The sequence below is a fragment of the Psammomys obesus genome, unplaced genomic scaffold, assembly GCF_907164565.1.
Source record: "Psammomys obesus unplaced genomic scaffold, mPsaObe1.curated_primary_1811, whole genome shotgun sequence".
Classification (NCBI taxonomy): domain Eukaryota; kingdom Metazoa; phylum Chordata; class Mammalia; order Rodentia; family Muridae; genus Psammomys; species Psammomys obesus.
This window is the reverse complement of record NW_026585895.1, coordinates 29,898,732-29,921,525: the sequence shown is the minus strand read 5'-3', so window position 1 is coordinate 29,921,525 and position 22,794 is coordinate 29,898,732. Positions and strand designations below refer to the sequence as shown.

The following is a 22,794-nucleotide window of genomic DNA, read 5'->3' as shown; positions in this document are numbered from 1 at the left end:
TGTGTGTGTGTGTGTGTGTGTGTGTGTGTGTGTGTGTGTGTGTGTGTATGTGTGATTTTTAAGAATGGATTTATTGCCTGTTCTCAGAGATTCACTTAAATAGTAACTAAAGAATGCCTAAAGCGTTACGTGGTCCAACGTTTGCAATGCTGGTGTAAAGAGAACCAATTTGAATGAAGGAGTCTGCTAGCAAAGCTGGATTATTTAAAGAATTCCTGGAATGACTGTAGCTCTATTGCCTGCAGCCTTTTAGCACTGAGTCAGACAACCTCTGGGAGCATTGTTACAACCTTCCTTTGCTTTTGAGCCCTTGTCTGGGTCACGTCTGACTTCATCCTTCATCACAACTGGAGAATAGGTTTTTTAATTTTCTATTTTTTTATTTTGGGACACTCTTGGGACCCCATCTGAGCAGGCAACTTCAAGCCAAGACTGTTAGAAAATGAGTTAATGCTTAGAGCATAAAAAAGTAATGAGGAAAGGACCCTGGAGACTTCCTCCTGAAACTGTTAATTCTGCTTAATTGTTGCTGTTGAACACATGCTTTCATGCTTTCACTTCTTGGGAGAAAGGAGTTTAGCTTCTTTTTTTTTTTAATTAATTAATTTATTATTTATACAGTATTCTGCCTGCATGTGTGCCTGCAGGCCAGAAGAGGGCACCAGATCTCATCATAGATGGTTGAGAGCCACCAGGTGGTTGCTGGGGATTGAACTCAGGACCTTTGGAATAACAGCCAGTGCTCTTAACCTCTGAGCCATCTCTCCAGCCCCGAGTTTAGCTTCTTTTTCTTGCTGCCACACAGAAGTGCCCAGCCAGTTCCCAGGAGTTCTTTAATAAAGAAAGAGAAAGTATATATGGTCCTCATAGAAGTACTCTGCTACCTTTGCGTGCACTAGCTGCACTCCTCCTTGTCTCTCAGGAAGCTTTTGTTTTCCCCTCCTATGTGAATGGTTCAGTTGAATTTAGAAGACCACTGGTGGAGAGCAGAGATTGCTGACCTAAATTTCATGGCTTTCCTGATATGGAAATGATGGAAGGCCTTCCCTTGCCTGTGTCCAGACTTCAGCTGCACGTGTTTGTTAGGCATGAATCCAGGGAACTACACTCCTTGTTCCTACCTTATTAGAGGGCAGAATATTTTGACCACTTCCCCACTCCTGGCATACTTTGAAATTGAGGTTTATCTTCTTTCCTCATGTACTCCACAAGTTGCAGTATTTGATTTAAAAAAATCAGGAATTTGAGTTCCCATTCCTGTCGCAGGATCAGTTTCATGAGGTTTCTCTTTGGGTTTAGGTTGTCTCAGCAGCATGACATTGGTGTACATCCATTACTTACTGTGGATCTTGGGCAAGTCCCATGTAGCTGCTTCTCTGTTGTTTACTGTTTTCTAGCTCTAGATTCTTATTTCTCTTTTTCATTTTTGACTTTTAAACTAAGATGGGATGAACTCTCCTTGAGATAATTATACTGCAGAATTTCAAACTAAACCTAAGAGAAAAGATGTTTTTCCTTAAGAAATTATGTAATCTGAAATTTCTTTTAAGAATACGCCACCATAACCCTGTACTAATTTAACTGTGTTGTTGGTTCTGGACTCCGATGGATAGAGATCATTATACGAACAATATTTCATGCATCTAATGTATACATTTTCTATTGTTTACAAAGGCAGCCTTCTTTGCCAGTGATCGTTGATTTGGGCATTAACTTATTGACATCATCTATGTCTAGATATTATTCTGGCTTCATAAGTCTCCAGAGAACATCATAATATATGGTTCCCATGGGGAAGATTCACTGATTTCTTCAGCCTCTTGTGTCCCCTGAGGCATAGCTAGCTGGGTTGCTTCCGCATCCTTAGTCTGAGGATACTTTCCGAGTCATGCTTTGGGGAGTCCTGTTGGAGGTACTGGCTTAGGAGAGTAATCCTGCAAGATGAGTTCTAGGAATGTGTACTAGAATAACCCAAAGCCACGTATGTGTGTGATTGGTGGCTGCCAGCTAACTGCTTTGCCCCTAGACACTGTCATCATCCTGGTGAGAAACCATCCACTTCAGTCTTCTCCTTGGATGCCTCTTAAGTTTCACAGGGCTTGTACTAATTCTATTTCAAATCCTCCTTTAATGTCTCTGTAGTTTTGATTTTACTTATATAAAAATGTTTTAGGCTAGAGTAGGCAGGATCTAGGCGAAGTATATCTGTGTGTGTGTGTGTATACATTTGTGTATGTGTGTATCTAGGAAATAGTATGCCCATACCTTCTTCATAGGGATGTGCTGTAATTCTCTTCAGGAGGACGATATGTTAAACTCTTGTGGGGAGAGGCAGGCTACCGTGCAATAGAATGTGTAGAGGGTTGGGCAATCATGTTCTTTGTCCACAAATACACTAATCCCTTCTTCTCTGAAATTTGTGTTTTTAGAAGCTGAAACACACAGAGAGTGACAAGCTGCAAGTACAGATTCAGGCTTACCTGGACAATGTATTTGATGTGGGAGCTCTGTTGGAAGATGCAGAAACCAAGAATGCAGCCTTGGAGCGGGTGGAAGAACTGGAAGAAAACATCTCTCATGTACTGGATCTCAGAGGGGGAACGTACTGGGGGCCCCAGATGAGCTAAGGCTAGCTTTTGTGGTAGGAAGTGAAGGCATTTGGGGTGTAGGAATGAGTGGAATCTGGACCAGAGAGTCCTCAAATGCGCTCGAGGTTCTTTAAAGAAGGAAGGTGTCCCTTGCATGAGAAGCCCTTGCTTTGTCTACACTTACCTTCCTGTTCTCTTCTCCCAAGTCACATGCACCGGCAATCCTAGTTGCCACCAGAGAAGAGTAGGAAGGTTGGCAGTGAAAGGGTTAGAGGGAAGTGAAAGGAGGGAATCTAGCCTGATGAAGGAATCTCTGAAGATGACCCACCTTCTCAAAGTGCCATCAGAGCCTGAGGGATAGGACTGTCTGACACAAATCTCCGTGTTCCTTTCTCAGCAGTGCCGTAGATTCTGATCAGGTTCATTTCCCCTGTAGACACTCTCCTGGAAGTCACTAAGCTTTGTCAACTGTGGTCTTCTTTGAAGAAGCAAGTGTTCTTAGGATAATGCCACCTGCAAAGTGGGACAGGGTCCTGATTTTCCATAAAGGAAATTTGTTATCCTCAAACAAGTTAATATTAACCCTAAGGCTTAGAGATTCTAACAGATTTCATATCAAAGAATATAAATGGAGAGCTGTGTTTCTCAAAAAACCAAGTATTGTGAGGGTTAAACTCTTCTTGCCCTTGTCCAAAATGAACCTTGGACCTCAAACAAGTGAGGAAAGTACTGTACCACTGAGCTCTTGAAAGCAAAATTCTTATTATGATTTGGTTGGAATTTTTCTTTATTGTGAAGTGAATTGTCTCTATTTGCATAAAACTACTATTTATCTCTCTGAAGAATGCTTTTGTTTCCCATCACAATTTATTTTAGAGTAGTGTGTATATTCATTTTATCCTTTACCATCACTGTGAAATGGGTCTCCCCATGGCTCTTGGTTAAGTTTGTCAGCTGAATCCCTCCACCCACCCCCTTCATAGGCTCTACTTTGGCTTGGTTGGCATCTGCTCAGTGAGAGAATTGACAGGTTCAGTTGTTCCCCTTAAAAGATTTGTTTTCTTTCATTTTCTTTTTCCTTCTCTCTCTCTTTGGAATTATACTTTTAACCTGCAAATTTACCCACTCTTCCACTTGCTTCCATGGGTGCCTTTGCCTCTTATTATGTCCAATAGGAAATCCGAAGTTGTTTGATTATAGAACTTCATGTGAAGAGTAACTACTCAGTACATGGCTCCCTTCTTCCCCTCATCCCTCCCACCACCCTTTACTCCCCAACCAGTGCTGAGTAGCCTTCCTATATTGGATTTTATAGAAATAACTGCCATTATTTGGATAGTTTGGGCTGAAGCAAGCCAGAGTGTTTAGCTGACTACAATGATACAGTCATGTTTTCTGGATCAACGTTTTCCAGAAGTTGTGGCATAATGATCCCGTCTTGAGGGTGGGAAGGTAGCCTCCACTCTTCCCTCACCTTAATTTTTTCTACTCTTGTCAGCTCCAGGACATGGAGTGAGACATGGCTGTGTATGTTCAAACACCGACAGGTGGATGTATGGATTTATGGAGGCCACATATACATTATTAATTCCTGATAGAGACAAATACGTCTTTATAAAGATAGTTTAAGAATTCATGTTTGCAGAAAATAACTTGTATTATATATGCAAGACTCTGGTGGGTCCCTGTTTGTCTGGGATGTATAATTCTGAAGGCCAAGAGCCTGGCCAGAACGATCTGTGCTGTGACATTGTTTCCTTGTCCCAATCTCACAGTTGTCTGAAAAGCTGCAGGACACGGAGAATGAAGCCATGTCCAAGATTGTGGAACTGGAAAAGCAACTCATGCAGAGGAATAAGGAACTGGATGTTGTCCGGGTAAGTGTGCCCCGCAGCATCCACCCAGATGGACATGGCAGGGTATTCAGTGTGCCTGCCATGTGTAGGCTGGTCCAGTGTGTAGAGTGTGTTCATTGCAGAGGAATATATTCATGCAGTATATTTATTGCAACCATTTCAGAGGTGAAACTCAAAAGTACACATACAGTATGTACGCACATGTGTGCACAATCAAACCCCGCCTTCAGTATTTCCTTATCACAGATGTTGGGAGCAGCAACGTTTTTCTATCTGGGGCAGGCTGAGTTGATTGTATGCATTCTCCACGTGGTTGTAAATAAAAACAAAGCATGAATTTAATTCATGCCACTTACTCATTTTTATTACTTATTGGGCTTTATTGTATTTCTTTACTTTGCTTTACTAGATTTGGTGGTTGCTATAGAAACAAACTAAAGGTTATACCTCCCGGTATTCACCCAAACCCCAAATCTGATGAATTTTACGATCAGATAATTCTAGCAATTGTATTTTTGCTTTACTGTCATTTTACCTGATATGTCAGTCATTTATTGAGTTCTAGCCGTCCATGTGTTTGAAACTGTGCAGGACATAAAACCCACATGCCTGGAGGGCTTTCAGGCACATGGCCTGCCTTCACACCACAGTTAACATGAGGGCACATTTATGTGATGGTTGCCATGGCTGTGTGTGCTGTTCGATTTCTGACACAGCCGACAGTTAGCTCTGTGCTATGTGTTTCTTGCAGCATGTGGACTCCATTCAAGTTCAGACACTTAGGTTATGAATGATAGACAGGGTGTAAGCAATGTCCCCTGCCTGGAGGTCTGTGGTGAGAGATAACATGTGCAAGGCCCAGACAATGAGTTCAGCTCCACAAAGTCACCCGCACCAGAATCTCCATAGACTCTCAATAGAAGAAGCCAGGACAGCCTTTGGATTGATTTTTAACTTTGTTTTGTATTAGGAACTCTGAGAAAGACAGGTGGGACGCTTTGGGTTGTTTCATTCAATGTATCACCAAAAGGAAAATGTTTAGCAGTTGCTGCCCTAAACTCAGTCAAGGAGCTTTATAAGGGCCGGAGAAATCCAGCTACGCAGCCAGCCCCTTGTCACTCATAAATAGATCGCTTCTGGCTTTGCAGAGATTGTCTGCTTGCTCATTTATTGTATATCTTCTTGGGACAGGGTCTCATTATATAGCCCTGTTTGGCCTGAAAATCACTGCACACACCAGGTAGGCTTCAAAACTCACAGAGATGGCCTGCCTCTGCCTCCACAGTGCTGGGATCAAAGGTGTGAGCCACCACACTCACCTTTTGTAGGGGTTTTAATCCTAGTCTGATTTCTTTCTTTTCCTTCTTTTTAAGATTTTATTTATTTATCTATTTTATGTATATGCATGTTCTATCTGTTTGGACAGCTGCATCCCAGAAGAGGGCATTAGAGGATAAAGATAGTTGTAGTTGTGAGCCACCATGTGGTTGCTGGGAATTGAACTCAGGACCTCTGAAAGAGCAGACAGTGCTTTTAACCTCTGAGCCACCTCTCCAGCCCCCACCTAGTCTGATTTCTATCAAAGTGAGATTTAGGCCCCTTTTGTCTCTTATTAGTCACTGTGTATCTAGTGATATTTATAATTAGTGACAGAAAGCATGCTGAACCACCAGGACACCTGTAAGATATTTCAAATCCTGTTTCAGGATAAAGTCATCACTGCTCTGTTCTCTTTGCCTCCAGGAAGAGTGGAGTTAACTCCACTAGCTAAGTGGAAAGGACTTCATTAACAAGAAGTTAGAATACATTGCATGCATTGTTAGTTCAGTTGATAATTACCGGGACTCGTTCCATATGTTCTGACTGAATTCCACAGTTTTCCGAATGCCAGAATGTGTGTTCTCCCTCCACTTGTTTCCCTCAGTTGGCTTATCCAGAAGGTTTACCTGGGAATGTCCTATGAGGTCAAAGTCCTGACCATGACCTCTTTTGCAGGAAATCTACAAAGATGCAAACACCCAAGTTCACACATTGAGGAAGATCGTCAAAGAAAAGGAAGAAGCCATTCAAAGACAGTCTACCCTGGAAAAAAAGATTCATGAACTGGAGAAACAAGGGACCATTAAAATTCAGAAGAAAGGGGATGGGGACATTGCCATACTGCCAGTTGTGGCCTCTGGAGCATTGCCTGTGGGGTCAGAACTAGCAGTGGGTAGCTATGCGGGACCAATTACAGGGGCCACCTCCTCAGGACCCTCACTCCCTCTTCCCCCACCACTACCTCCGTCATCAGACATGCCTGAAGCAGGTAAGATGTCCTGGTGGGGGATAGATATTTACCTTCTTATGTCCCTCTCCTCCTCTTAAGAAAGATTACATTTTGAGGAGCTGGAGAAATGGCCTAGTGGTGAGGAGCTTGTACTGCTCTTCCAGACAGCCCGAGTTTGCCTCCCAGAACCCACATAAAGTGGCTCATAGCTACCTTAACTGCAGCTCCAGAGAACCTGTCTGTGCCTCTGCCATCTGCAGGCACCACACTCCTGTGCGCACACTCACACACAAAATGGAGATTCGATAAGTCACAACAAAGTTGGAGATCAAGGTTGTTAACCGTCATGTCACTGATTTTATAATATTTCCCCATTTGTCAGTAGGGAGATGTTTCCACTTTAAGTGTTTCATTTTCACGTGCTTTTTTTTTTAAGAATTTCTTTTAAAATTTCATTTGCTTGTGATTGTTACGTATGAGTGATGTGTGTATGTGAGTGTATCCCACAATACGCTTGTAGAGACCAGAGGCCACCTTTGTAGGGTCAGCACTTGTCACACTGTCATGTGGGTTCCCAGGATCTAACTGGCATTACCTGAGGAGCCCCTGGCCAAGCCCAGTTCTCTCATGCTTTATGCGCTCATCACATTTTATTCTTTTCTCCAGCGCAAAACGGACCAGCATCACCACCTGTGTCGCCGCCTCCTCCCCCACCACCTCCGCCCCCTCCCCCTCCCCCTCCCCCACCCCCACTCCCAGGTCCTGCAGCTGAGACTGTGCCAGCTCCTCCTCTACCACCACCCCCACCTCCCTCTGCACCCCCACTGCCTGGAACTTCTTCACCCACAGTAGTTTTCAACTCAGGATTAGCAGGTGAGATCACAGAGTGAAAACTGAGGTACTTGTGTGCTAAGTCCCCATTTCTTTCTCTCTGGAGAACTAAAGCTGCTCTTTCATCAGTTAGGTCTTCCTCATCCATACATATCCCTTAGAAGGCCACTCCTGCTCATGTAGCCAGTGAAGGGGAAGTTGTCCTACACGGGAGCTGCTGTTCTCCAGAGAGCATTTGTCACACACTCTTCCTAGCAGTTCTGACCTTGTCACTCAGCCTTCCACTATCTTTACCTACCATGACACAAGCTCTGGATTAGGTGCTAATACTGAGAGTTATTCTTTTAAGCTACTGGAAGTGTCATCTACAGAGGAGAACATGCATCTGTAGGTGTCAGAATTTGCCAGAGTTGTTTCAAGCCTCAAGGGGAACAACAGCAGTTTCTTTATGATTTGAAAAGCTTCCAAATAATTCATGTCCCCCTGCTCACCAGCAGATAAGGGTGTGCCGGTGAGGGAGAGGAAGAGAGTTGCTCCAGAGCCTTGAAATAAGTTACTATTTTTGCCTCTCAGAAATGAAGTTGTACTCTTTAATACTGAGCCACTCCAGTGAGAGTGTCGCTGCGAGTTTGGGGTTGTTCTGAGGTGATCTGGGGTGGTTCTGTCCCTGGGATTGTGGGCAGCACTGCCGAGGCTGCCATCCTGTGCTCCGGGACCTCTGCTCTGAGCCGGCTGTCCCGTGATACTGAACGACTGCTTTGACCTTGCCATCCTGTGACACTGTCGCGGTGGGTAGCCCCGCGTGGAGGTGGCTCTCCTTGTGATGCTCACTGTGTCATCCCCCTCTGAGATGGTGGTCATGTTCTGTCGCGTGAGGTTGCCGCCCCGTGATGCCAGGCAGCTCTGCTTTTGGGACGCCATCCTAGTGATTTTGTGTAACTGTCTTAGTTTGCTTTAGGTTACTGCTGTGATAAACAGCATACCCAGGGGAGTTTATTGTAGCTTACAGTTTATCGTGCAGAGAAAGTAGGGCAGGATACAAGGCAGGAAGCTGGAGGCAGGAACTGATGCAGAACGCATGGAGAAATGCTGCTTACTGGCCTGCTCCTCATATCTCCTTCAGCCTGCTTTTTCATTCAAGATCCTAGGGGTGGCACAGCTCACAGTGGGCTGGACCCTCTTATATCAATCGGTCATCAGGAAAATGCCCCACAGCTTGCCTACAGGTCAACCTAACGGAGGCATTTTCTCAACTGATGCTCCTTCTTTGTCAAGTTGACAAAAAAAAAAAAAAGCAAACCAATATACTAGCAATGCTCCGAAGTTCTCCTCTGGGCTACTGGGTAGCCGTGGTCTAAGGTAGCTGGCCCTGCGACACTGGATAGCTCTGCTGTCAAGCGGCTGTTCCTGTGACACTGGGTAGCTTTGCTCTGAGGTGGCCCTGTCCCTGCGATACACTTCCACCCATTCTTGAACCCTCTCAGTTACTGTGGGCTGATACCCAACTAGCCTCTAGTTCAGCAGTTCTCAGGCTATGGGCCACGACCTCATTGGGGGTCGTACAACCATTTCACAGGGGTCACATATCAGATACCCTATATATTAGATATTTACATTATGATTCATAACTAACAAATTAGAGTTGTGAGGTAGCAATGAAATAATGTTATGCCCGGGGGCAAGTCACCAAAATGTGAGGTGCTCTATTAAAGAATCACAGTGTTAGGAGGATTGAGAACCACTGCTCTAGTTTCATGGTGTTCTCTGATGTATTCAAGTCTAAAGGACAGTCTTTGCCAAAAGATTTCTTCTTCTCAATCCCTCTAAGGGTTTTGTCAGCAGCTTTATCTGCTCCCCTCACCTTCCTCAGAGATAATTCCTTCAGGCAACTAAAACACTTTCAACCATCTGAATGTTTCTTAAAGCAGATTTGCCTTCCTCTGATCTGTGATTCTTCTGCAGCTCTGACCTCTGTAGAGTTATCAAGGGTACTAAGATACCTTTTCAATTTCATGGTAATTCGTGGCTTATTCCTACCCTTCAAGATCTTCCATGTTTACTACTTTCTTCTAGAGCTTTTATTGCTTCCGAAGAGGAAAGGTGGAGGAGAGTCACCATGGACTGTTGGAATATGGATGTAAATAACAAACGTCATACCGTCTCTGGGTATCTGTTCTGTTGCCAGGCTGTTCTTGGTGACTGAATGTGGATGCCATTGTTGTCCTGTGCACCTGGGCCACTGATTAAGCTTTCCCTGTAGCCCCGGGATGAGTCTTCTCTGTGAGATGTGTCCACCATGCCTCACCTGGAGCTGCTTCTTTCTTCATTGCTAAAGCTAACCTGTGGTTCAGCATCCGCTTGCATTCACATGAGCTAAGCAGAACTAAGACACCATGCCAGGGAAATGAGGTGCAGACTGAGGCAGCAAGTCCAGAGTGGCTTTCTCCTGAAGGGCCATGTCCTCTGTTTTGTTTTGTTTTGTGTTAAGCCTTTGCAGCTACTTTTTAAAAAAGTTATTGACTCTGGTGTATTTTAAATTTATGGTGTGGAGCTCTGTGCTCAGCTGATAACCGCTGCCCTCAGGATCCTCTCAAGTACAAGCCTCCATTGTTCTTCAGCAAAGTAGAGTGCTGCAAGTGGGAATGAAGAAGCCCCCTTTATCTCATTAAATGTCTGATAATGGCTAGAAAGATGGCCTAGTGGCTGAGAGCGCTGGCTGCTCTTCCAGAGGACCAGGTTTCAATTTCCCGGACCCACATGGCAGCTCACAACTGTCTGTGACTCCAGCTCCAGGGGAGCTGACACCCTCACACCTATGCACATAAAAGAAAATTATAAATGTCTGATAATGATTACAAGATATATCTTCTTTTATATGATTACAAAGTCCTTTTAAGTGCTTATCAATGTGGGATTAGGCATTTTCTGCAGGGCCTCTAATCTCCCTATTATTCATCCTTAATTTGGCATTCAGTGCATAGTAACTGAAGCTGATTTTGTAAAATATTCTCCTATATGTTCAATAATTTTCTCTCTCTAGAATCCAGAGACCTGATTGAATTAGGTTGTCTCAGTAGAAGTAAGAGATAGAGCTGAGTACTGAGTACCAGTACCTCTGGTAATCCCTGTGCCCATATGTTCACAGTGGCAGAGTATCAGGGTATCTGTCTCTTCAATGGGCAGGAGTGGTCTGAGCCAGGAGTCAGGAGGAAGACCCCCTAGTATATCTCTAGTTGAGAAAATTCTTTGGATTTTATAAAGAAAATCTTAGTACTGTGAATTATATTTGCTCACATCTTCAGGTGATGTGTGTAACACGCACAACTTCAGGTCTAGTGGAATACCCCGACTCCCTCTCCTGCGGGAGGCTGCCCGTGCTGCTGGTGGTGGCCTTTGCTTTGCTTTGAGAAGATATGCTTGAATCCTCTCAGCGTCTGACGGTGGCTCATTCTATGTTATTAAGAGCGTGTTTACAGTCTATGCAATAGCTAGTGCAGTTCACTGTGGCTGCTTGGGGCCTATACAGTGAAATATATTGTTTTGTTTTCTCTTTCTCCCAAAGAGGGGGAGAAATACAGAAACATAAACAAAAACACAAAGTGAGTCTTTAAAGGCAGGGGAATGACTTTTTGGCTTTGTGCTGCTGAATGTGTCCACAAAGCATGAAATTCAATGCTAAGAGTGTGTGAACTGCTGGGCCACTTGATTATAACTGTTTCTAATATATATATATTTTGTATTTTCTGTTCTTTCTGCTTCCACAAAAGATGGGCCAATCAAGCTTTTCTGTAGGTTGCTCCTCACCAGGCGTGTTGAGTATTTGCTGTGTGTTCTGTTGGTCACCCGTGCCTTGGCATCTCTCCACTCTCCATCCTACTTTGAGCCATTGCATTTGACATTGTGTCTCCAGGTAGTCTGGGTGTTGGCTAACTGTGACTCCAGGTTTGCCCACGTGTTTCAGCTGAATCTCTAGGTCCTCATTTAGGCAGGGCCTAGATTCACAGGCCATGTTCCAGTCCTTCCCTTTGAGAGAAAGAATGTTTCTTAGCATTCAGCTTTCATAGTCAGCTCTAACCTTTTCACTCTGAGAGGACTGTAGTCTAAGGAAGTAAGGAGAATGAGGGAAGACTGTTGGCTGTACCTTTCCAGGACCCTCCCACTGTCTGCGGCACTATTGTGTGGAACAACCACCCATTAAAGCCACTTTCTATAGTTTGAATCCTGGGGTCACAGTGTGTACCATCAAAACCCGTAGGCCCTGTTAGCTCCTATTCTCTGTGCCTAGCTGAAGTCAGGAAAAATTTTCTTAGGGGTTGAAGAGATACTTCCCCCATCATCTCCGTACTACCACCTTTGCGGATGAAGGGCCCTATTAGAGAAAGCCTTTGTCTCTATCGGACATTGGTTCTCCTGGGCAGGGTAGGCAAAAAGTCAGCGTGACCAGGAATCTAACCCTGCTGATAATGGGGATGAGGGTTCCGCATAGAAAAGCCCACTTCGGCAAGAGCTGTGTCTCTGTGTTGCTGCATGCTTCTGTGTGGATTTATCTGATGACATTCCTTCTCATTCTGTGGCCTTTGTAACTCTGGAGGAATGAGAGGCACCGGCTGCCTCCCTTTTCAGTAAACATCAATGGAGGCAGGTAGCCTGCCAAATAAAAGCTCAGGTGGCTGTCTTTGTTTTGTTCTGTCCTGAGCATTAACTTTCTTTCCCCTTACCTGCTAATAATGGTGACTATTGAAGCTTACTGTGGACAGGTGGGGCCCTGGACAGATATAGGGATATATATATATATATAAGTGGTTTGGAAAGCCTTGTTTATGACGTAGAATAAGATACAGAGTTGTAAACGGTTTATCTTTTATGGTTGTGTTCTCAAAATGAGAGGTGTTTGCATTCCCCTTAGCCCATAAATATTAGATCCCATCCTCTCTATTTCAGTACATTTAACAAGTTCACTGACAATGTCTAGATAACAACAGCTGACTCCTTTGAAAAGGAGAGAAGGGACTTTGGCATTCTCAAGGAGCACTATTTCTGCGTACCCCTTCTGTCTTCTTCACTGTTCTTAGATATAGGTCACTGATGGTCCTTCGTGTATTTGGAAATGACTTAGCAGCCATTGTGATCTTATTATCACAGTCACCCACAGGAATGCATTTTCCTGGCTGAAGAGCATCATTCTTTATTTGCTATTCCTGGTGGGTTAGGCAGTCCTCTGCAGTCTCTGACCACCCTTTAAAGCTTACTTGTAAATATATGTCTTAGGAACACGAGTTGAAGGCATCAAAATTTAGGGTAGTATTTTTCCTCTGCTATCTAATCACATTATCTAATACTATAACTAGAAAGCAGTAGTCTAATGGCCTCAGTAAACTCAATTCCTAACCCCTAGACAGGTTTTATAACAGTTTAGTGTCAGGGAACCAAATGGGGACCTTGAATGGCTCTGGCCAAGACCAGGTGCCCTCTATATTTAGCATCACCCGGGTGCCTCTTGCCATCTTCCTCCAGTGTTAAAGTGTCATCTGCAAGGACTGTTGTCTGATTGTTCCTGAAGGTTATAAGATTCTAGACAGGTCTTAATTTCATTATCTCTGACATCTTCAGCTGTGAAAATTAAGAAACCAATCAAGACGAAGTTCAGAATGCCAGTGTTTAACTGGGTTGCTCTGAAGCCAAATCAGATCAATGGCACAGTCTTCAATGAAATCGATGATGAGCGGATCCTAGAGGTATCTTTCTCTTTGCTTATAAACTAGAGCTACATGTTCTACTGTAGAGTGACAGAAGCTCTCCTGCTTGCCTGTAAGCATCACTGACAGAGATCTAATGTTTCTGTATTCTAATACAAAGAAGAAATGGCTTTGCACTATCCAAAAATTAAATTGTATATTATTCTATAAGAGGTTTCCAAAACTATGTCTAACAAGTTAAGTTAAAATAATGGTTTTGCATATTCTTAGTGTTTGCCACAAAATATATGTCTGATACAACCCTGTCCTTTAATTAATATGAACATAGACAGTCTTTATTGAACTATGCTGGTTAAGGACTCAGTGACTGTAGTGATTATCTGGTTTCATGGATTTAGCCTGTGACAGATATCTGTGTAAACCAATTCTCAAAAGCAATTGAATTGGATTGTTAGAGTCAGTAATTCTCTGGACATTCACTTCTGGCCATGAGGTAGGAGCATTCTAACAAAACAAAACAAAAAAAACAGGAAAAGTACAGCAAGCCATGCAGAATAAGCACTCAGCAGAATGGATCTTTGCTTCAGAGAATGTCTAAATGATGAGTTTTTTTTTCTAACCGAGAATGACTTAATTTTAATGTATGACCCAATTTGCCAATGTCCTCCTTGTCCTCTCTAGGATTTAAATGTGGACGAATTTGAGGAAATATTCAAAACAAAAGCCCAAGGTCCTGCCATTGATCTTTCTTCAAGCAAGCAGAAAATAACACAGAAGGGGTCAAGTAAAGTGACATTATTAGAAGCAAATAGAGCCAAAAATCTTGCCATAACATTAAGGAAAGCTGGAAAGTCTGCTGACGAGATATGTAAAGCTATTCATGTGTAAGTTTATGGCACCCTGGGAAAGTGGATTTTAGGAAGCTCAGCCTAATGAAGGAAATAGGTTACAAATCAGCAGAGAGCAGAAATAGGGGGCAAGATCTCAGTGCAAAGATGGAGGAACTCTTGGGACTCACACTTGAGAGCTCCCCTTATTTCTTGTGTGCTACCGCCTGAGATTAATATGATCACACCAAGCATTGCACCAGAAGGTCCCCTGGGAAGTGCCACATCCACCCCTGCTGTTTGTCAGCTCCGAATGAGAACATCTGGATAGGGACAGCACTTATTGTCTTCCTCTGTTCTTGTCTATAAGCCTATGGCAGTGCTACCATAAAAGAGCTGGCTGGGGTAGAGCTTAAGGAAAGGGAAAGAGGACAGCTTTCTCTTCAGGATTTGGATTGTATCCAGATTTGCTGAATCCTAATTTGATGGCACCTTTTGGATACAGGGCAATACCACTTGCAAATATGATACAGGTGCATGTTTTAATTCATTACAAGAGAAATATGAATTCTATTGCTCTTAGTACTTTTTGGTCATTTTAAACAAGTTTTTTTTTTTTGTTTCTTAATTTATAAATTGCACTGAAGGTAATGGTTTTGTTTATCTATCAGAAAAATCTTCCCACTCTTCTTGTAGTCAAGTGATAAGCGTTATTGCTGTTTTAGGAAACTATTTTTCATAATTTGACATTTTACAGTATTTGATCTTACCTAACCCTAGGAGATCACTTGCTCTTATTTTATGTCTTCGGCGAGGGTCATAATCTGATAGTCTTTTGCAATCCTTTTTGATTTCTAACATTGAAACATGGCGTCAGTCTGGTTTTTAATCTCGTCTACCTTGTTTGCCATACTACTATATGGGAAATTTCATTGTTTTGCTGAGCAAAGATTGTATGTACCTATATACAAATTGTCTGGATAGAACAGGAATTTGACTGAGTTTGTCTCCAGAGCAAAGTAATGATAGAAACATCTTAACATAACCCACCAGTTGTTCTATAACCGTGTGGTGCTGATCTCTTTGATTGGAGTACTTCCCAATGTCTAAAGCCCCGTTTTTGGACATGCAGTGCTAGCCCTGTGCTCCAGCCTTAATACTGCCTGCTGTTCCCTACTCTTGATTTTTAAAGACTATAGTTACCCTGGAGCCCTAAGATAACAGCACCAAAAACTGAGTATGCTTTGGGTTATCAGTTGTGTAACTGGGCCTCAGCACCTGGATGGGACTTCCATAGTATAGCTGCCAGAATCCAAGGCCTATTGACTTGGTGGAAGAAGTGGACTGGACTGACCTGTCACTTATTTCAGGTTTGACTTGAAGACCCTACCAGTTGACTTTGTTGAATGTTTGATGAGGTTCTTGCCAACTGAAAATGAGGTGAAAGTGCTTCGGCTCTACGAGCGAGAGAGGAAACCCTTAGAGAACTTGTCAGATGAGGACCGTTTCATGATGCAGTTCAGTAAGATTGAGCGGCTCATGCAGAAGATGACCATCATGGCCTTCATTGGGAACTTTGCAGAAAGCATTCAGATGCTGACCCCTGTGAGTTGACCAGCTCTGGCAGGGAGGGGTATGGAAAGATAGAGCCGCTATTATTTTATATACCTCTCTGAATTACACTCAGTGTAATATGGGGTCCAAAGAGTCCTTCCAGAACTTTCTAGATTACATTTGGACTTCAGCCCAGATTTTTACATTGTGAATCCAAATCTAAGATATATGACTGTTCTCTCCCCCCCCCCAAATATTTGTTTTCTATGTCTGTCAGTATCCTCTGCATTTCAGATAAAACAAGGACAGTGGACTCTAAAAACAAGTCTTGTTGGCAAGACTGGAAATGTGACTCTGATTCCTAAAAATAGCTCCATCTCTTTAGTGAACAGCCACAAGAGATCTCTAGGAGCACTGATTTGACCAGAGGGTGTTTTTTCTTTGGGACTTTGCTTAAGTAGATTGGGGCGATGTACAGATAAATAGTAGCTACCTTCCCTGTGTCAGTGGCAGAGACTTAGGAATGTCATAAACATAAAACAAAACAAAAAATGTCAGTTTGTCCTTGGTAATGTGTCTCAAAAAATCTTAGTTATTGATTACAGTAGCATATGTGTTCAAACCATGTCTGAGACATTCTAGAGAGTGTTACTTTGCTGCCGTTCCACTATCTCCCACCCTTTATATTCTTGGACATCTCTGTTGACCTAAAAGTATAAATTGTGTATGATCAGAATGGCTGCACCCAGAACTGAATTATGTCAGAAGAGGCTGGTAACTCCTACTCTGAGATCTTACTGGTTAGGGGTTGGCTACAGAGGAACGATTTTCCATGTTGCTTGTCCGTAAAGAGTTTTTGAGAAGAACATGCAATGCTAAGGTTACCTAAGGCATAGTGAGCTCTTAGTTTCCAGTTTGCCGTTTTTAACAGTCTTTCCCCTGTTTTCCCTTCTGACTGGAATTCAGCAACTTCATGCAATTATAGCAGCATCTGTCTCTATCAAGTCATCTCAGAAGCTCAAGAAAATTCTGGAGGCAAGTGCAGTTTTCTCGTTATGTTCATGGAGAGCTGACTTGCCAGCTGCCTTCCAGCACCTGGAAGGCTGTCCTGATGAACCCTTTTCTCTCTTGCTTTTCCAGATCATCTTGGCCCTCGGAAACTATATGAATAGCAGCAAACGAGGAGCAGTTTATGGTTTTAAACTTCAGAGTTTAGATCTGGTATGTGAACTAAAAGGAACATGAGATCCTTGAAGAACATACAGCTGCAGAGACTAAGCTGTGGAAGGAGAGGGTCTGTTCTGGGATGGGTGAGGTGGGATGTTGGAGAAAGGAGAGTTGGTATAAATTTTCTGAAACACTACTTGACATGAAGGACCTAGGACTTACAGCCTTCACCCAGATTTCCATTTCTAGAAATCTTTCCTCAAGTAGCTGAATTATAAGTACTGCATATTATTTGATACAATAATCTCAAATTCCAGTATGATGGAAAAATGACTAGGATAACAGTTAATACAGTGAACTAATTTTTTTTAAGTACTTGGGAAGACTTTTCAGACAAGTAGATACTTTTGTTTAGGAAACAGTAGAATATAATTGCACATATACCTAATTTCTGTTTTTCTACATGGGCAAAGTGCAGTCCTTTGCAAAGTTATTTTCCATGCATCCATGTCCAGGCTGTGCAGGCTTACTGTGGCTTCCAAGTCAAGGGAGGCATGGTTAATTGATAGTGTCATAAAACACACACACTCACAGACACCTCTCAGTGGTATCTGTTAGAAGATTTGTCCCAGGACCTTCAAGGATACCAAATCTCAAATGCTCAATTCCTTTGTATAAAGTAGTGTAGTGTACAGATTTACCCTAAACATGACCCCTCACTTTTAAATCATGTCGAGTTTACTTGTAATGCCTTGTACTATGTTATTATTTTCAAGTAATTGCTTCATGGTATTATGTAATCAAATAATCACACAAAAAAAGTCAGTACAGAGATAGTTTTTGTTTTTGTTTTTTTTTTTCATTAATATTTTCTGTTTGAGGTTGGTAAAGCTCATAGATTCTAAATGACCAGACATATAGAGCCAGCTGTTGCTCCTTGGGGTCATCATAGCTGGGAATGAGGGACAACCTGCTGCCTCTGGAGCCACTGAGCATCCCTGCTGGCTCCAGCTTCTATCTCTGGTCTGGTTCTTATGTTGAAGAACACTGGCATCTGGAGTCTTTTCACATTTGACCTAAGGGAGGTAGGTGGGTAGCAGATGCGGGGACAGGGAGAATTCTTGTAGATGAAGAAAGATGAAGACCTGAAGCATTCCTACCTCAGTCTCCCCTGGCATCTAGCACATCCTCAAGCTGTTTAAGCACCAATGGGCTGGTTCTCTCCAGAATACATTGACTCTCGAGTCTCCTCTGAGAATGTTTTCGCCAACCCTTTCTGCAATTCTGTTATTGCACCTAACCCATATCCCCTTCTGTTTTCAGCTCTTAGATACAAAGTCAACAGACCGAAAGCAAACACTATTGCACTATATATCAAATGTCGTAAAAGAAAAGTATCAACAAGTTACCCTATTTTATAATGAGCTTCATTATGTGGAAAAAGCTGCTGCAGGTACTTAATTTCAGCTGTCAGTGTTACCTTGGGGTGTTTAATATCGTAGTTATGAGGGAGTCATGCCCTGCTGAAGCACTCTTCAGAATCCGCTGCACAAGGCAGGATCTGTGTGTCAGTCCTCTCAGACTGGAATGTGCTGGGAAGGAGCCACTGCTCGTGAGCAGGTGTTTGTAGGCCTGTAGGTAATTTCTGTAAGTGTCTTCTCTCTAAGGGTCCAGGTCTTTGTGATGTGCCTCTTCTATGCTCATCCATCATCCCTTTTGTACTCTTGCTATTGGATGAGATATGCTGATGGGAAACAGTCACTCCTGAAATAAAAATACCTTTGTTTGATTTCATGGAATTCCACCTTCTCAGGTGTGGCACTTCTAGGCATCGTATGTAAACTACCAGTATTTCTTGGTTGCTACTTTGCTTTGACAGTTAACATGTTCTTATTTAAATTATATGTAATTGTAACAGCTGGGTTGTACAAGATAATAGCAATCCCATATTCTAGGTAAGATCATTTGTGGAGGTTATCCTATGCAAGGCCAAATGACCTGGGGAAAGTGATAAAATCAGGACCAGAAACCAAGACTTCTAAAGTCTTATGACAGCCAATGTTCTGTCTTTTCACAAGAATATTTGGGTTAACAAAAAATGATATGTGAATGTATCCTGGAGTTAGTTATAGGCTGTGATTTTCATATTGTAATTTTCTTAATCTGTTGAAAATAAATTGGTATCAGGCTGTATAAGTTTATGATTAGCCCTATAATTGTTACGGTGGTATTATTTAGCCCGCTATCATAATCAACAAGACACAGACACCTGTTAGATTTTATAATTACCTTATAACACCTTGGGCCGGGCAGATAATTTCTACCTATGCTATTTCAATAACTTGTCCATCCATCCCTATCCAATGCCATCCTTCTCCTTAACCATTCCTATCTGGGCTACCTTCCATCCATAATTTTATAAATCCTTGCTTATATTTTTCATCTTAGTGTTTTCACCATCCACGCCATCCTCAAAGTCTTTCTCCTGACCCATATGGTTCCTTCTCCACGCTAACCTATCCTGGCATGCTTCTTTCTCCTTTCTGTACTGTCTCCTCCCCATGATCCTCCTGTCCCCAAAGCCTGAAAACCTTTTGCCCAGGTACAGGCCTTTTGATCAACTGATCAGGAAGAATGTCTTAGGCAGGTTTACACAACAAGGATAGAGCATTAACCAGATCTTGAGGGCCAGTAATTAGCATCAAAATACAAACATTCAGACCAACCCCCAACACTGAACCATCAGCAACTAGTGTTTATTATAAACTATTATTAGATTCTAGAAGTAACCTCAGACTTTTAGCCAGGTGAAATGACCATTGTTTCTGTATTCTAAGAATACTGTGTGCTACACTCCCATAGATTTGTCAGATTTTCCTAATATAAGATTCTACCTTAGTAAGTAATAACACAGGTAGATTGGTGAGGAGATTTTTTTCTTTGACAAAAGCCTGTGAGAAAAATAAAATGGCTGATGCGTTCACTGGCTGATCTGGTACCTAGGCTAAATGACTAACACATATGCCCATAATGTAGTCAGATAGGGCTGCTCCTTCGCTTATCAGCAGTTTTGAGTTCTTTCTCTGTACTTGGCACTGTCAGAAGTATTATGGGGTCACAACTGGGGGGAGGGGGAAGCACTGGGAATACAATTGTGAAGGTCTAGTTAAGGGGAGAATACACATACTGATTTGTATCTCATCCAGGTACAAAGCTGAGGAACAGGGAAAACAAAGCTGAGACCAAATTCTCTGGGGAAAGTGGCTCATAAAAGTTCAGAAGTATGCTTGCTCTGGGTGGTGGCACTATTGCAAGGTTCATTCCAAATTCTTTGAAGCAAGAAAGGGTTAACAAAAAACTGTCCAAGGTTGCTTTGGAGTCTTAGTAGTCTATGCAAACAAAGTTCAGCAGGTAAAATTCTGCCCTCTGCTGGAAAGTTACAGGAGCGCAAAAGTATCCAGAGTGAGTGAAAGGATTAGAAGAAAGAAAAAAAAAAAAAAATCATGGGCCTATTTGAACCTATAATTAACCAATAAGCTGGATGGGGATGGAACCTTGGTCTTCAGCACAAGAAGTGGAGGCTAGACTATTTTCCTATTCCCTTGCTATCTGAACTGTGTGACTCAGGTCAGGCCATAGAACTTTAGGTCATTTTTCCTCATTGGCAAAGTATGCTAATGAACAGTAGGATTAGTGGGTATGAAGAATTTGTTGTAGTATTTGATAGTGGAATTTGGAATTTCATAAATTACCCATATTAAAGGCTATCTCTGACTAAAGGTGGGAGCTGGTTGTAAGGGCCCTAAGTGAACCTTACAAAGTACTGAGAAATTGCATCAGCAGCTGGACTTCCGCTCAGCAGAAGTTCCCTGATGTGTCGCTCTCTCTCCATCAGTCTCCCTTGAAAATGTTCTGCTGGATGTCAAGGAGCTGCAGAGGGGAATGGATTTAACCAAGAGGGAATATACTATGCATGACCACAACACCCTGCTGAAAGAGTTCATCCTTCACAATGAGGGCAAGCTGAAGAAACTGCAGGATGATGCCAAGATTGCTCAGGTAGCCCGAGAGTGCACTCTCTTTTAGGGCACCCAGGGCACAGGCTATGGGCTGGGAAAGTAATGGCGCATCGTCTATCTGTCTGTCTGTCTTTATTTATTTTACTGTTAGTGGGTCAGTTTCATATGTAGCTAATGTTTCGTTTTCCTCGAAAGTTCCTTTTCCAAGTGCTATTCTGTAAAAGCCCTTTTGTTCCTAAATTCCTTCTAGCACAGGTCTGCAACATGCGAGGCACACGCGAGACCTGGGCTCCCAAAGCAATACTCCTGGAGTTTAAGGTTTCTGTAGCTCTTAGACTTCATATTCCTCTACCACCCTAGTATCTCTGGTATATAAGTAAACCTAGAACAGAGTGTAGTGTATACCATTACAGAACAGGAGGTGGAGTGCTCAGGAACTGGAGGCAGACAATGATAGCTTCTGGGTTTGAGGTTGTGATGGACCACAGAAGAGAATATCATTTTTCATGGTGATATTGCAAGGAGTATGAATCAGAGACGTAGGATTTAGTTCCAGAGTTGCTTCCAACTCATGGGCTTTAGAAAGCTTGTGGAAGAAATACTTCATTTGTGTGTGTGTGTATGTGTGTGTGCATGTGCATGCAGTAACATAGGATTGGGGAAGAAAAAGCAGAAGGTCCTAGAGGTGAGTTTTTGTGCCCCAGTATGTACTTTTCTGATTACCTTTAGTAAGGTATTAGAGGTGATGTAGAGAATTACATGGCAGCACAGAAGCATCAGAACAAACTTCTCTGTTTTACTTGTCTGGCCCAGAGCATCTGGTTTCAGTAGTGGATCTAATGAGATTCAAGAAAAATTTGCTTCTTTCCAGGATGCCTTTGATGATGTGGTGAAGTATTTTGGCGAAAACCCCAAGACAACACCACCCTCTGTGTTCTTCCCTGTCTTTGTTCGATTTGTGAAAGCCTACAAGGTTAGTATGAGAGCACTCTATATCCTTCTCTATTTTCCCAACAGATACCCTCCCCAAGAAGTGTTTGTGACCTGGCTCCTCTGCAGAGGCCTCCCTGGCCTTGGGCAGAAGATCTAGGTGATTAATCTCTGACCCTGCTAAGGCTGAGTGCTTTTAGGGCCCTCAGGCCATAATGGGTCATTTTTCTCATGGAGCCATGTGTGGGACTAAATAAAAAAGCCAATGCAAATGCATATCTGCTCCATTGCCACCACTGCCCTACTACTGACTGTTGAAGGTTGAAGGGCAAGGTGTAGGGCATAGAAAATCCACAGGTACATAGAATTGTTTGATGGGTCTGTGACTCACATCAGAGAGAACCTATGTGCTGTGTATAGACCTGACTGAGCTGTGAGACTTCTTAGACTTAGTACCTATGGGGTTTGGTTTCAGAAGCTTGGTTATACCTGATTCTGAGACTATTTAGTTCCTTCACATAAAATGATACTATGTATACTTGCATATAACTTGTGCGTATCCTCCTGTACATTTTAAATCTCTAGATTCATTTTAACTCATACACCAGCTGTATTAGTTTCTTTTTTATTGCTGTGATAAAACGCCATGGGCAGCTTACAAAGTAAGAGCTTAATTGGGCTACTGTCCTAGAGTTTATAATGGTGGCCAGAAGGCATGGTTACAGGGGGCTGGAGCAAAAGCTGAAAGCTCATATCTGGATACACAAATCAGGAGGCAGAGAGCACACTGGGAATGGTCTTTAGAAACATTAAAGTCCAGTGACACCTCCTGCAAAAAGGCCACATCTCCTAATCCTTCCTGTGTTGGTTTGAATACAGTTGGCCCCAGTAGGCTCATGTATTTGCGCGGTTGGTCACCAGTTGATGAGCTGTTAGGTAAGGATTAAGAGGTGGGGCCCTGTTGGAGGAGGTCACTGGGAATGGGCTCTGAGGTTTCAAAAGCCCTTGGGAGGCCTAGTCTCTCTCTTTACATTTCAATATGTAAACGCCTCACTCA

At 42.7% G+C, this 22,794-nt stretch overlaps 1 protein-coding gene across 3 annotated transcripts in view; it reads left to right on the top strand.

Annotated features, from left to right (window-relative positions):
- Fmnl2 (formin like 2) overlaps positions 1–22,794 on the top strand; it is a 286,190-nt gene that overhangs the window by 253,115 nt on the left and 10,281 nt on the right. For all 3 annotated transcript variants that reach the window (XM_055600033.1, XM_055600035.1, XM_055600034.1), the window contains exons 12-23: positions 2,430–2,579; positions 4,364–4,465; positions 6,440–6,752; positions 7,380–7,586; positions 13,155–13,279; positions 13,922–14,124; positions 15,438–15,672; positions 16,588–16,656; positions 16,762–16,842; positions 18,112–18,241; positions 20,684–20,847; positions 21,679–21,780. In XM_055600033.1, the coding sequence (XP_055456008.1) occupies positions 2,430–2,579; positions 4,364–4,465; positions 6,440–6,752; positions 7,380–7,586; positions 13,155–13,279; positions 13,922–14,124; positions 15,438–15,672; positions 16,588–16,656; positions 16,762–16,842; positions 18,112–18,241; positions 20,684–20,847; positions 21,679–21,780 (1,881 nt within the window). The remainder of the gene's footprint in view (positions 1–2,429; positions 2,580–4,363; positions 4,466–6,439; positions 6,753–7,379; positions 7,587–13,154; positions 13,280–13,921; positions 14,125–15,437; positions 15,673–16,587; positions 16,657–16,761; positions 16,843–18,111; positions 18,242–20,683; positions 20,848–21,678; positions 21,781–22,794) is intronic.